We start from the raw sequence: 15,098 nt of genomic DNA on the forward strand, positions 1-15,098 counted from the left end.
TTTATATGTTTATAATGAAAAAAACATTTTTTATTGTCAGAGAATAAATGAAAATCAGTTGCCATAAAAATACAGTGCTATGTCACAAATGGCAGACATATTTTTGCAGCAACACATCAGGTGGTTTAAAGAATCACTTACATTTAAAGACACATTTACAACAGGCATGCAAAGAAGGAATAACTGTAATGTACAAAGTGCTCAGAAGCAGAAATATGGTACAGTGCCATGCACATCAAGAACGATGGAATCAGACATCAGCCTTGCACACATAATGTCTATTCAAAACAAACTATGAACAAACAATGCACGAAGAATGGGACATGATTAAATGCAAATGCAGTAGCATAGCAGTATTCAGAGTGAGCATAGCACCACCCATAGTCAAGACAGAGTCCAGAGTCCAAACATGAGGGTTTAAATACATACAGTAATGTGAATGAAGTAACAGACTCACAATGGGGGTGTGGCAACACAGATACATGACAAGCATTAGCACATGATGAACACGTGCTAATCACATGGCGGATCGTATCACGTGGTCTAGGGGATTGGGGAGTGTGCTATTACACTAAGACCTTATCACGTAAAATTGTTTTGATTTTGATCTGTTGATCTGTAGTAATGGAAGAGCTGGAGATTCCTACTGACATTTAAAATTAAAAGTCATGGTATGTTTTTAATAAATTTCATATGCAGCTGGCTCCTGGGTGCTTGCTAATACCAGCATACAAGTAAACAAAAGTCCTGAACACTTCTTTACTCTTTCATTTACATCAACTACCAGCATAAAATTATCCATTTGCACACAAACTGTGCATTGTTAATTCTTGCTATTTTAGCCATTTAAAGTCTCCTGTTGTTAAGGATCTGTAAATGGGTCAGGGTGCAATTCTTGACTGTTGCATGTTGAGATGGCTCCCAATGGGGAGAGAATATCTTCAGTAACTACATGACTGAGCTGAAAGAAAGTTTTCACTCTCATTTGCACTAATAACTCACCACAAGTTAAGATTTATAGTTTGACACGCTCAAAACATCCAGTCAACATTGTAATGAGTATCCATAGTTCAGAGGATATATCACCTTATCCCAGACTACACATTTTTCAATTAAATATTTTATCGTGTCTTTTAAGTGAAGAAATATGAATATGAATCAAGTGTGTCTCTGCAGTGCCTTCACAGTTGTGGCCTTCATATAGGGCCTTGTTTGTAGTTTTGAGCGTTCCTTTGTATTTCAGAGGTGGGACAGTATGCTAAATATACATTCCCTAGTCAAGGCAAGACTTATATAGCTCTTTTCATAACAAGTGGAAATTCATGTAAAAAGGGTGTCCTACAACCTCTGTGATCTGGTGAGATCCAGCCACATCCAGGCCATTACCATCCTGCTGTGTTTGGTCTCGTGATTGTCCATCTGTGCACTCTATTACTAACAAATAAATGGCCAGCTGTTACAAGCAAATAATGTGAAAGTAACTGAAAATAAATTATTTTATTTCTCAAAGCTAGAAATTCCAATGAGAATATAGTTATCCTCCAATGACCCACATTCAGTGCAGTGTTTATTGTCCATAACACTCATCTGTGACGGGTAGGGTGAGCGAAAATAAATGGAAGCGATCATGCCAAGTCTCAGGGAAATAGGATGGTTTAATATGTAAAGTGCACAAACCAAAACCCGTGAACTGATCCGAATTAAGGATATAATAACCAGCTGTCAACTGGTATAAAGACAAGACATATATAGACGAACAAACGACCCTCAGGTGAGACGGATCGCGGGCTCCGCCCACTTGAGGGACGAACACAACACCACACCCACAGGACAAGCTGCTGCTGTAGACGGGGGCGACCAGTAGGGGGCCGCCGTACCGTGACATCATCCTTAATCCTTCTAATTGCTCTAGCCATAAACCTAATTACAATGCTACTGAGAATGTTTTTTTAATCAGTTCCATTGAATAGTTTGTTAAAAACAATCATCTGTATACAGTCTATGGAGGACTATGCAAATAAAGTCAGGTGAAAAAACTCTAGCTAACTCATTTAAACAAAAAACACAGTATTAAGCATGCCTCTTACCCCGATGTGAAGAATAAATAGCTCCCTCTTGTGGAGAATCATCAGGTGAGTGAGTGAATAAGAGAGTATGTCAACCCTCCCTCCTCAAGAGCACAGCCAGTTTTGTTCTTTCAGGCCTGTGGCCACAGCATAACCAGGATCAAACTCACAATGTCCACACGAGAGGCTGAACGCCATTCAGCTGAACCAGTAGTGAAAGAGCCTTCAGTAGTGAAAGAGCCTTTCTTTGTGAGTCTATTAAATCACTTTTGTCATTTGTTTTGGTTTGCCAAAAGCTCTTCTGGACATAGAAACTACACCAGGTCCTTGCAGAGCTTTGCATCTTAAAAAAAAAACACAATAATTTACAATGGTGTTTTGGGCCCTGTTTGTGTCAGACAATAACACTGCAACCTATGTGACTGGTGCATATGTCTCATGGAGGTAGCATGCGTGTGGAATGGGTAGAGTGAAATGTGAATAATAATAATTACAACAACAGTAATAATAATGTGTGGCGATTAGTTACTCAGTGGATTTAAATATGTGATGGCCCTGGATAAAGCCATCCCTGATCTACATCACCTGGGAGACCTGAGAAACTGCTCAGGAGGCTTGGTAGCCTTAACGTGTGACATTCCAAAAGTGCCATGAGGCTGCGACTGGGTTTATTAGCACAGAGTTTTACTCACACAGCAAACCTGTTTCACGTTTCACTGACTGGTTTATAGCTCAAAACCATTTTGTAGCCATGGTTCCTTATTGGGAATGGAAGTATCAGACAGCCTATTTTTAGTTCTCTTGCTAAACTTGTATTTGTACTTGTATTGCTTTTATATGCAAAAATATACAGCAAACACTGTCAAGTTGTTTTCTTATTATTATCATAATAAGGATTTAATTAAATAATAATCGTCTCCATATGTAAAATGCACCCAACACAAGAAAGACCTAACCTGGTATCAGGTTGAAAAGACTACACCATATTGGTTTATTGACTTCTTTGTCTCACCATCACAGGAGGCTATTACAGAGCCCTGCCGTACATTCTAATGGGCAGCTTAAATATTTTTACAGGGTTGCTTAGTATCCTGCTTCCAGAGAGCCTCCGTATGCCTCTTCCTGAGACCATGAGTCACATGCAGAAAGTTACTGGGTAAGCCTTCTGCTCCAAGGGTCCAGCACCCTCTGTTGTTCAGTTATGTGTGATCACTTATTGGCACATGGTCTTTGATGACACTTCTGAAAACTGGAATTTTTCATTCACCTCTTGGGCAACATTTGTTACATTATAAAAGTTAGCAAGTGTTAATTTTTAAACAAGAGCTGCTTTGGTGATATTTTGATTCATATTTTTTCTTTGCCATTACACACAGTGACAAGAGACACCCATATTTCAGTCTAACAAGCATGGATGAAATTTCGATTTCATTGGTGGGGTGCAGGGGGGGCGGTAGGTGTCTGTGTCGAACGTTGACGGGGGGGGGGGAGTGGGTGGTGTGTGTCGAACATTGTCGGGGGGGTTGGAGTGTGTGTCGAACATTAATGGGGGGTGGGTGGGTGGTTTGTGTGTCGAACGTTGATGGGGGGGTGTGTGTCGAACGTTGACGGGGGGAGTGGGTGGTGTGTGTTTCGAACATTGACGGGGGAGTTGGTGTGTGTGTCAAACGTTGACGGGGGATCTTATCGGGGGGGGTATTTCAAAAGCCGGTTTTGGTCCCCTGCAGTTTTTACGGTTAAAAACAAATATTTAAATAGCGACGAATCAAGCGTTAGGACCACGTGGATAACGACTGCTCAGAGTTCTCACGCTGAACCCCCCCCCCCAAAATAAGATCTGGTCGAACTAACTTCAGAGGTCAAAAAATCAGATGATCGAGATCTACCTGTGTGCAAAGTGTCACATGATCTGTCACATATCAGTATAAATACACCAGGGGTGGGTTTCCCGAAATGTTTGTAACTTACATCGTTCTTATAGTTGTTCGTAAGTTAAGAATCTCCGAACCCATTCGTAACTCACTAAGTAGGCCTACTTCTTAACTCGAAGCTCACGTGCAGTTCTACCTCAAAAAGGATAAAGGCGCTAATTTCACTCATGCTGGTTTTAAGCACGACAATACAACATTTGGGTTTATGTGCATTAGTATTTTCTTTTGAAATACTTACATCGCATATACAACATTAGGTGTCAACAAAAATCACATGTACTACTTTGAATTATTTAGCATTAGCTGATATGTTCCAAATATTTAATTAAATATCTCCGCTCATCATCGTGTAGTTAATCAGACTTTCCCAATGAATGTATGTGTGACGTTGGGACAGATGCAGCAGGAGGCAGAGGCTGAGGGTGATTGGTTTTATTCTCCATAGAGAACAGAAAAACTCAGGCCACACGGCAGAATAAACACTAACAGAAAAGAGCAATGGAAGCAGGTCAAATAACGAGAATACGAAGATGAATGCAAAGGAAGCGAAGCAGGTTGAGTTCTCCCACGGAACGAGGCTGGGTAGCACGGTGAATGTGCAGCACTGAACCTGTGGGAATAAATACACCCCAGCTGATTAGTGACACCTGTCAGTATTCTGGTGATTGGGAAGGTGGGAGTGACTGAGGGTGCATCTCAATTCAGGGGCTGCAGCCCACGAAGTGCGCATTTGTAGGCCGGTTACGTCATTGCGCCACGCCGAAGGCTGTCCCAATTCGTGGGCTCCTTCTTATGCGGCCGACGAATGTAGCCTTCAAAACCCTGAAAACGAAGGACGCATCTGAGTATCCTTCGCGTCCCACCATATCCCAGGATTCATTGCTCTAAGAACAGTAAACAGGCGACATGGCGGAGTCTAGTGTACGGGCCGAAGAATTCATTTTTAAATGTAGGTATTTTTTAAATATGGAAATTTATACTGCAATGAGATGCTAAATAACATGCCAATTATAACAATATCATATCAAAAAATGCGGTTTCTGGCTCCATTTTGTCGGACAGCTCGCTAACACGTATGTAACGGGGCAGAGCGTGGTCACGCAAACATACGTCTTGTGAAGACTAGACTGTCTCATTTAACAGCCGTGAGATGCAGCCTACCCGACCTTCGAAGTGCGTGGCCTCTGTGGTCTGCGGTCTACGTAGGCTGCAGCCCTTGAATTGAGATGCACCCTGAGACTGAGAAGGTGTGCTTCGTGTGATTGTGGGTGTGCGTGTGACCGAGGGAGTGTGTGTAGGTGCCCTCTGGCGGCCTCCCGGCCGACCTACCGTGACAGTATGCTTCGCAAATAAATGGCTACCAGTTGGCATATTAAGCTTGTTTTAACTTAACCAATCAAATTGGCAGATTAATCAGTAGCACATTAAAGTAACCTGGAATAAGGCTAGCTTTTGAATATGAACCCCCTAGATCTTCCAGACGATGTGTCGGATCGTGACAGATACTGGATGTGTAGGGGGGGAGATCATGGGTCTCCTTGAACATGAGCAGGAACTGGCTAGAGGAACGAGGAAAAATTTTGCCCTTAGCCTCACGGTGCAGTTACTGGCAGTCCTCCGATTTTATGCCACAGGAGGGTTTCTGCAGACTGTTGGTGATGCACACTGACTAAGCAAAGCTGCAGTATCTAAATGTGTGCATGCTGTTACCAAAGCATTGCTTCGCCATGCAGCGGGATACATCAAATTTGGTTTTCATGCAATTGCAAACATTCCTGGAGTTGTTGGTGCAGTAGACGGACCTCTGATCCCCATACTCACGCCCAGCCTCTTGAGCCCAATCTACACCTGCCGTAAGGGCTTCTCTGCTTTGAATGTCCAAGTAATATGTAACCACCAAGGCCTCTTTATGGACATTGTGGCAAAGTGGCCTGGGAGTACTCATGACTCCTTCATCTGGGCGAATTCTGGAGTGTGTCAGATGGCTATGGATGGTGCATCTGGAGTGTGTCAGATGGCTATCGAGGGGGCAGTCATGGCCTGGTGGTAGGGAACTGGTCTTTTGACCGGAGGGTCGTGGGTTTGATTCCCAGACCTGAGGCCATGACTGAGGTGCCCTTGAGCAAGGCACCTAACCCCAACTGCTCCCTGGGCGCCGGGCTAGGGCTGCCCACCGCTCTGGGCACGTGTGATCCACAGCCCCCTAGTAATCACTAGTGTGTGTGTGTTCTAACTGCACAGATGGGTTAAAAGCAGAGGACAAATTTCGATTGCGGTGTAAAAAAAATCACAATTGACAAAATACGGCACATTTACATTTGATGGTGGACATTTACTAGCGGCCAGTGGGTATCCTCTCCGAAGCTACATACTCACTCCTGTATCAAATCCCCAGACTGAGGCTGAGGAGAGATACAACATGGCACACAGCAGAACACAATGTGTGATCAAGAGAGCTTTGGGCATGTGGAAAATGCATTTTCGGTGCCTCCACTCAGCTGTGCTGTGATTGTTGTATGTGATATGCTGCACAATATTGCAGTGCAAGCTGGCATACATGTCCAAGAAGAGGAAGCTGAGGAGGATGATGAGATAGAGTTTACCAGGCTGGCCTGGACAACCGAAGGCAAATTATAAGAAATGTTTTGCCTAGATACACCAATAATAATAAAATACTTTGGGTAAGTGATCTGTGGGTGATAGATTTTTGTTATAAACATACACTCAGAGGCATTTGTTGTGGTACAAGTTTTATTTTCAATAAACATCATGTGCAAAATAAAAAATTAAAATTCATTAAACAAAAAAAAAAAAAACTCCTACCCAGTGTTGGTACTAGTACTGGGATCTGGAAGGAAAATGTATTAATGTCAGTGCCACAAAATGGGAGTTATTTCATGTTTTAGTGAAAATTCAGTAAAGTATATTCACATTTACTATTGTTACTTGGTTAAGTATCTCACTTTGTTCAGCGGGCAATATAATTGGTACTGATATTGAGGGCCTGCTCATATGATATTCAGCTACTGCCAGCTGCTTTGCCATGATGTCAAGTTTGGCCTTCTTCAGTTCCAGCAGCTCCTGATGGTGCTTCTCCCTCTGCTGCATCCGCTCTTCGTGCCGTTTCTCCTTTTGGAGGAGCTTTACCCGTATGAGCTGCAGCCTTTCTCTTTCTAGTGCAACGAGCTCCATGCTGCACCCACGGGTATTTTGAGGAGTCGTTGCAGGTGGATCTCCCTCTCTGGCCTGAGCACAGGCAGGCCCTGGAGATGCCTCAGGAGTGCTGCTACATCCTGGGTATGCAGGTTTAGGTGGGGTAGAGGGAATCTCACCCAGACATATATCTATACCCCCTGGTATCCCTTCAGTGGCTGTGGGGCCCAGTATCCCAAGTGCCCTTTCCTCCTCAACTGTAAGGGCACTTGTGGACATTTGACCCCCAACAGTCTTAGTCCTCTCCTTTCTCAGTTCTGCCCCCCCTTTTTTGGCTTGACTAGAGAAGTCATGCCACTTTTTTCTGATCTCCTCTCCCGATCTTTTTATGCCACTACAGGCACTGATATTCTTTGCAATATCTTCCCATTTTTGTTTTTTTTTTTCCTTCCTCGTGCTTTAGAAAATAAAATGCCTTTGTTTTTTCTACTTCGTCCACCATTTGGCTCAGCTCCATCGACAGAAAATTACGTTTCCTCTGTTTGCTAGGTCATGTTTTTGAATGAGGTGTGAAAGGTTGTGTGCCCTATTTATACCCTTGATATATGATCAGTCAGAATTGCAAAGGTAATAATTTTAAAGTTCTTCTCATTTTTTTCTTATACTTAACATTTCTAAACTTATTAGTTGTTACACTTAAGATTGTCAGTTTGCCAATGATACTTTTGTGTCATAATAATGAAAAAATTTACACTTCAAAAGTTTGGGGTCACCTAGACAATTTTGTGTTTTCCCTGAAATCTCATACTTTTATTTATCAAATGAGTTGCAAAATGAATAGAAATATAGTCCAGACATTGACAAGGTAGAAATAATGTTTTTTTTTTATTTGAAATAATTTTCTACTTTAAACTTTGCTTTCATCAAAGAATGCTCCCTTAGGAGCAATTACAGCATTGCAGACCTTTGGCATTCTAGCTGTTAATTTGCTGAGGTAATCTGGAGAAATTTCACCCCATGCTTCCAGAAGCCGCTCCCACAAGTTTGATTGGGTTGATGTGCACTTTTTTCGTACCATACGGTCAAGCTGCTCCCACAACAGCTCAATGGGGTTGAGATCTGGTGACTGCACTGGCCACTCCATTACCGATAAAACACCAGCTGCCTGCTTCTTCTCTAAATATTTTGTGCATAATTTGGAGGTGTGCTTTGGGTCATTGTCCTGTTGCAGGATGAAATTGGCTCTAATCAAGCACTGTCCACAGGGTATGGTATGGCGTTGCAAAATGGAGTGATAGCCTTCCTTATTCAAAATCCCTTTTACCTTGTACAAATCTCCCACTTTACCAGCACCAACGCAACCCCAGACCATCACATTACCTCCACCATGTTTGACAGATGGTGTCAGGCACTCATCCAGCATCTTTTCAGTTGTTCTGTGTCTCACAATTGTTCGTCTGTGTGATCCAAACACCTCAGACTTCTTGATTTGTCTGTCCATAACACTTTTTTTCCAATCTTCCTCTGTCCAATGTCTGTGTTCTTTTGTCCATATTAATCTTTTTCTTTTATTAGCCAGTCTCAGATAAGGCTTTTTCTTTGCCACTCTGCCCTGAAGGCCAGCATCCCGGAGTCGCCTCTTCACTGTAGACGTTGACACTGGCGTTTTGCGGGTACTATTTAATGAAGCTGCCAGTTGAGGACCTGTGAGGCGTCGATTTCTCAAACTGGAGACTGTAATGTACTTGTCTTGTTGCTCAGTTGTGCAGCGGGGCCTTCCACTTCTCTGGTTAGAGCCTGTCTGTGCTCTCCTCTGAAGGGAGTAGTACACACCATTGTAGGAAATCTTCAGTTTCTTGGCAATGTCTCGCATGGAATAGCCTTCATTTCTCAGAACAAGAATAGACTGTCGAGTTTCAATTGAAAGTTGTCTTTTTCTGGCCATTTTGTGAGTTTACTCAAACCAACAATTGTAATGCTCCAGATTCTCAACTAGCTTAAAGGTAGGTCAGTTTTATAGCTTCTCTAATCAGCAAAACTGTTTTCAGCTGTGCTAACCTACTTGCACAAGGGTTTTCAATGGTTTTCTAAATATCCAATAGCCTCCTTACACAGTTAGCAAACACAATGTACCATTAGAACACTGGAGTGATGGTTGTTGGAAATGGGTCTCCATACATCTATGTAGATATTGCATTAAAAATCAGACATTTACAGCTAGTCATTTACCACATTAATGATGTATATAGTGTATTTTTGATGCATTTAATGTTAGCTAAATTGAAAAAAACTGCTTTTCTTTCAAAAATAAGAACATTTCTAAGTGACCCCAAACTTTTGAACGGTAGTGTATGTAAATTGGTGGTTCGGTTTTCGACTAGCGGTGCATTTCCAGTGCAGCTGCAGAGGAGGAGTCAACTAAGAACTACTTAGAACTCGTTCATAAATTTGGAGACTATGAAGGCTTTTGGGAAACACTTGTAAATTTCACGTTCTTAAAGTTACGTCGTTCTTAAAGTTGTTCGTAACTTTCTAAGATCGTTCGTTATCGGGAAACCCACCCCTGTTCTGAAAGGCCCCTTCATCTGCAATTCCACTTAACAAGTAACATGACCAAGGAGCTCCCCAAACAGGTCAGAGACAAAGTTGTCGAGAAAGCACAGATCAGGGTTGGGTTACAAAAACAAATCCAAACTTTAAACATTCTAATTTTAATATAATATCACAAAAGCAAGAACATACAATGTACAAAAATACAATGGATCGATTATTTTTGGATCTTTATAATGAAAACTTACAATGAAATATTCATAAATGAAATGGTCCCTGCTTTATTGCAATTTCTTTGTCGTATTTCTGAATTGCTTTGCAAGTCTTTTTAAGTGCCAGCATTTATTCCTATATTTAGTATTCAAGTTCAATGGTGTCTTTGACTCTGTACCTGCTATGATACATTCTATGAGTAGAAGACAAAGCAATTTTGTAATTGTAAAATATAATTTTGTAAAATGTAAGAGCGTTTGCTAAATGTCTGGAAAAAAAATGAAATGGAAATCTAACTGAAAGACTTGTTCTCATAACTCAACCTCCTGAAGCACTTTAGTTGTGGCACTGGTGTCTTTGTATGGGTCTGTTTCTTCTTTTTCAGAGAAGCACAGGCATTCTATTCTGTGGAATGGGGAAGAAGCACAGATAATACGGAGCTTGTACAAATCAACATTTTGACATCATGAATTTTTTTTTACATAATGGGTTTCAGGTGAAATATAACTTATTTTGAACTTCTTATTGTTTTTATGAAAAACATTGCCTATGAAAGTTTCCAATTATATTATTCTTCAAGGATTTAAATCCTCTGCTAATTGTTAAAAAACCTTACCTATTTCTTTTCTGCATCTGTTCTATTGTCTCTGGAAGGAGACATCTAAAGCTCTCTGGTAGAAACAATGTAGTTGCTGATGACAAAATGCACAAACATCCCAAAATGATGTAGGGCAAGTAGTTATGATACACATCTGGAAGAGGAAAAAGTGTAATTTAAAGACTCAATATAGGTATATAGTGGGAATAGACCCTTTTCTTGACCCTTTTCTCTTGAAAGACAATATTTAAACAATATCTGATTCACTTACTCAAATGGATAAAATAGGGGGCAATTGCACTACCCACACGAGACACCATAGCACATGACCCCACCGCTGTGTTGCGCAGAACTGTGGGGTACAGTTCCCCAGTGTAGGCGAACATCAGTGCTGTTCCCATTGCTAACCCAAACTTCCCTGTCATCTCCAGGGCAACAGACAAGGATGGTAGGTCTAGGAAACACATACATGTGACTGTTAAAAGTGACATTCATACATATGCATTGTTTCCATTTGTACAATCAAGTTCAAAAGGAGCCCTATTGTCAGTACAAAGCTCAGCTTATTCCCCTCTTGGAACCCTCTAACTTTCTATGTCAATGTCAAAGTCAAATTTATTTACATAGCGCTTTTCACAACACATGTTGTCACAAAGCAGCTTTACAGGATTTACATGGTTAACAATACTATGAGTCCATATCCCTAATGAGCAAGCCAAAGGCGACAGTGGCGAGGAAAAGATCAGTACGTAGTCAGGTAGCAGGTTAGCAATATTTATATTATTATTATTATTATTATTATTATTATTATTATTATTAAGCATTAGCAAAGTCCATCACTGAGTTTAAGCTATTCTGGTATGATAGCAGATAGAGCAAGATCTGTGATGTTGCCTTGCTGAGATTCTGAATGTCTGAAAGACAAAATCATCTTACTTGGTGGCACTAACTGGATGAAAAACAGGACTCCCCCTCCCAGTAGCATGCTGGCTGAACAGGAAAGCCTCCTTGGTAAGTAACGCAGTGACAGCCAGCTACAGATGTAAGCGGGAACCTCGATGGCAGCAGAGATGAAACAATTTACGAATGGATCTCCATGAAGACGGGATGTATTTAAAGACAGGCCAAAGTATCCCATGCTGAGAGTCATCCTTAACAAGAAAGAACAGCAATCAGAAAAAATGTAATGCACAACAAAGTGACACAAAATGTGGAATAATAGACTTAAAAAAATTGTTTAGCAATTTAACTGCCACTGTACTAAATTCACTGCACACTCTTGTGTCTTTTCGCCCGGAGATGCTGGGACTGGCTCCAGCCCCCCCGTGACCCCGACTAGCGGGATTAAGCGGTTCAGATAATGGATGGATGGATGGACTCTTGTGTCTTCTTTGGTATAATTTCATTGAATCTACTCATCAGGTAATTATCAAGACCTTTGGACTTGCAGAGTCAATGCAGAGTGACTTATCCTAGCCTGCTATCTCTTGCTGAAGCATTCAATGGAGGTGAATGTCATGCCACGGCTCTGTTTCCATGGTATCCATGTCCCCATTTGACACTTCACTTCCTCGAATGCCAAGGCTGATATACAATTTTTAGATTTTGGGTTTTAGTTGGAGTGCCAGAGAATCAGGACATTTCAGACAAGCCAAGTGCATGCCATGGCCTTGCTGCACTGGAGGCTAGAACTGTACTGGTTCTAGCCTCCGTTGCCAAAAAAAGAACAGGGTCCAAAGACAAAATCAAGAAGTGACCACTGTCCTCGAAGCTGAGGCACCTTCATTCACTGATGCCCTTTTCACTTTGTATCAGCAGGTCCAGATGGAGTGTGTTTTTGTACAGAAAAATGTGAATTCTTAAGATACACCTGGAAGAAGGTCAATGTTGGAAAAGGTGATGATGTATCTTGTGGTTGGCACCCCATTGAGTACTTCTTGCTGTGGGATGACTTGTGTTATGTGGCACCACACATAATATACACCAAATGAATATAGTCATTAGTAGCCCTGTGTTCAGAGACTGACCAGTGATCAACAAATCAATAGAATATAGCAGGCGTACTCAACTAAATTTGTCCGCGGTCCAATTTTGGCAGATACCTGTGACCAGAGGTCCGGTGCGTCGGGGGTGGCGAACGTAAGTTGTTGAGCAGGGGGGGGTCGGTGCGCGAACGGTGGAGGCGTTTATACTTTCGCGAGCGTCACTGCTGTGTTCTCCGAAACGATAGGCGTTTTGTCCGAAACGATATGTGGTAGAAACACCCCTCAAAACAGGGGAATGAACATTTACCTGACCAATTTTAATGTTGCTATATGTTTCAGGTTTGAAAAGTGCTGGAATTTAGGTTAAAGTACTTTAAAATGCTTGAAATTGTAACTACTTGGTTTCACAACAAATAGCTGTCTGACTGAATAGTTCTCTTGTATTAGGTTAACAAATACGAGCCTCTTGTAATTCCAGGACGAAACATGAGAGAACGTGAAGACGTGAAGATTGGGCGTTTTTTAAATAAACAACCATTAAATAATGTGATAAAAAGCGAATTATTTCGAGTATATGTATAAATATTTAACTTAATTATGTTTAACATGCTGGGAAATATTGAAATGGACCTTGAAAGTGACGTACAAGTGCTTTAATTCCACCTTATAAAGGTGTATGAACCCAGCAAACATGACTTTGTTCATTGCGCTGAAGAGCGGCGCGAAGTTACAAAATTCGAGAGGTGCACGACCTCTCGAACCGACAGCGCGCGAGGCACTCGCGCACACGCGGAGCCACAGCGATTACGTCATTTTCGCCGCGCGAAACGTAAGTTGTTGAGCGGGGGTGGCAAACGTAACACTCGTGACGGAGTGTTTTTTCAATAGCCCTGAAATAAATGCTACGGTTTTGTTTTGGTCCGTATCCAGTTAATCAGGAATGAGATTGGGTCCGGACAGGACTGCGTTCGGGTCCGGATCCGGACCGCGGTCCGCCAGTTGAGTACCCCTGGAATATAGAATTGCTGACCAGCAGTGGATGGACACCAGACAATAGTTGCTCACAATAAAATAAAATGCAACCTTGAACTAAGATTGGCATCTACTAAGTGTAGTGGATGTCTACTGTACTTATAAAGTAGGTGATGGGTTTATATGATTTAAAAGTGTAAATAATTCTTAACATTCATCTCGTCAGTTTTATTTTGATTTGATATTTTGACGAAATAGTCAGCCTCATAGCATTTTGTGGCAGAACAGTGCATGAAAGCTATGAGGTGAAATCCAGGTCTGCTGTCATAATGCCTCCCAAGCACACACACAAACTCCATTTCCCAGGATTCATTTGACAATAACATGGACTCACAACCTTGCCAGTCACAATTTGGATGAGGTCTGCTTCACCCTCATTCTAATTATTGCAACAGTTTCTCTCAGTTCCTCTTTGCTAAGCACACTGAGCGGTGTTCTTTTCCCTGTTACCTCTGTTATCAACTTGAGATATGTTTTCTGTGATGTTTGGATGTTTGATGCCCTTCAGTTTTTTATGGTTTATTATCTGTTTTTGGACCTCTGCCTGCAATTACTGGATTGCCCTTCTCTAGTAAAACCATTTCTTCTCACATGTTAATTTTGGTAGAGTTACAACTCCAAACTTAGTTAAAATGTAGCACTCCTTTAATGTTTTGGAAAGTTTAGAATAGTTCACTGCTTGAACATGAGATTGTTGAGATGCTCACCACACTAGAAATAATATCAGAGTAGTTTGCCGAATGTTTGAAGTCTTCACGAGATCCAGAACACTTTTTGGTTCTTCACCTTTAACCTTTCTTTCTTCTTCCTGCAATAATAATAATAATAATAGGATTTTATTTATAAGCATATTTCAAGACACACAAGGACACTTTATAACCAAGATCAAAAAGCAATTCTAAATAAATGTTTTTTTAAAGTGTCTTAAAATTAAATAGCGAAGTGCAAATACAGAGGTACAATGAGATGGTGTTTCACAACTTTGGACCAACAAAATGGACTTTCCCCATACATACGTAACCTTGCAGGAAGAACAGACAGTAAATTCGCATCAGCAGATCACAGGGAATGAGTAGGGCAGAATGTGGGCAACAAGGCAGAAATATAAGGAAATTTGAAAACCAGAAGCAGTATTTTAAACTATGCGACACTGCGCTGGCAACCAATGCAAGTCTCTAAGAGTTGAGATAGTATATTCCCATGAGCTGGTTCGCTTAAGAACTCTGGCTGCCGAGTTCTGCACATACTACAGCTTACTAAGACTACTGGCTGGGAGCCCAATTAAAACAAAATTGCAGTAGTCGAGCCTCAATGTGATAAAAGTGTGTACCAGAGTTTCAGTTACTGAGTCAGTAAGAGAAGAGTCTAACTGAGCAATATATTTTAGGTGGATAAACACTGTCTTAGTTATATTATTAATATGGGTGCCCAAAGAAAGAATAACACCAAGATTGTGTATCTGAACCACAGAGGATGTAATAAAACCCAGAATAGATCATTTTGGTTAGTTAATGTAGTGTCTAAGCCTATGTAATACTTTATGTAGTGATTAACTTTAAACTGTAAGTGT

The 15,098-nt window shown here is 41.2% G+C and overlaps 1 protein-coding gene across 3 annotated transcripts in view; it reads right to left on the reverse strand.

Moving 5' to 3' along the window:
* Positions 1 to 10,157: 10,157 nt before the first annotated feature.
* Positions 10,158 to 15,098, reverse strand: part of LOC143482000 (organic cation/carnitine transporter 2-like) — a 29,124-nt gene continuing 24,183 nt past the window's right edge. For all 3 annotated transcript variants that reach the window (XM_076980243.1, XM_076980244.1, XM_076980242.1), the window contains 5 exons: positions 14,236 to 14,336; positions 11,448 to 11,662; positions 10,783 to 10,965; positions 10,530 to 10,665; positions 10,158 to 10,318 (listed from right to left, as the gene is read on the reverse strand). In XM_076980243.1, coding sequence (XP_076836358.1) covers positions 10,225 to 10,318; positions 10,530 to 10,665; positions 10,783 to 10,965; positions 11,448 to 11,662; positions 14,236 to 14,336 — 729 coding nt within the window. In that variant the 3' untranslated portion in view covers positions 10,158 to 10,224. The remainder of the gene's footprint in view (positions 10,319 to 10,529; positions 10,666 to 10,782; positions 10,966 to 11,447; positions 11,663 to 14,235; positions 14,337 to 15,098) is intronic.

This window comes from Brachyhypopomus gauderio, chromosome 18 (assembly GCF_052324685.1).
Source record: "Brachyhypopomus gauderio isolate BG-103 chromosome 18, BGAUD_0.2, whole genome shotgun sequence".
Taxonomy (NCBI): Eukaryota; Metazoa; Chordata; class Actinopteri; order Gymnotiformes; family Hypopomidae; genus Brachyhypopomus; species Brachyhypopomus gauderio.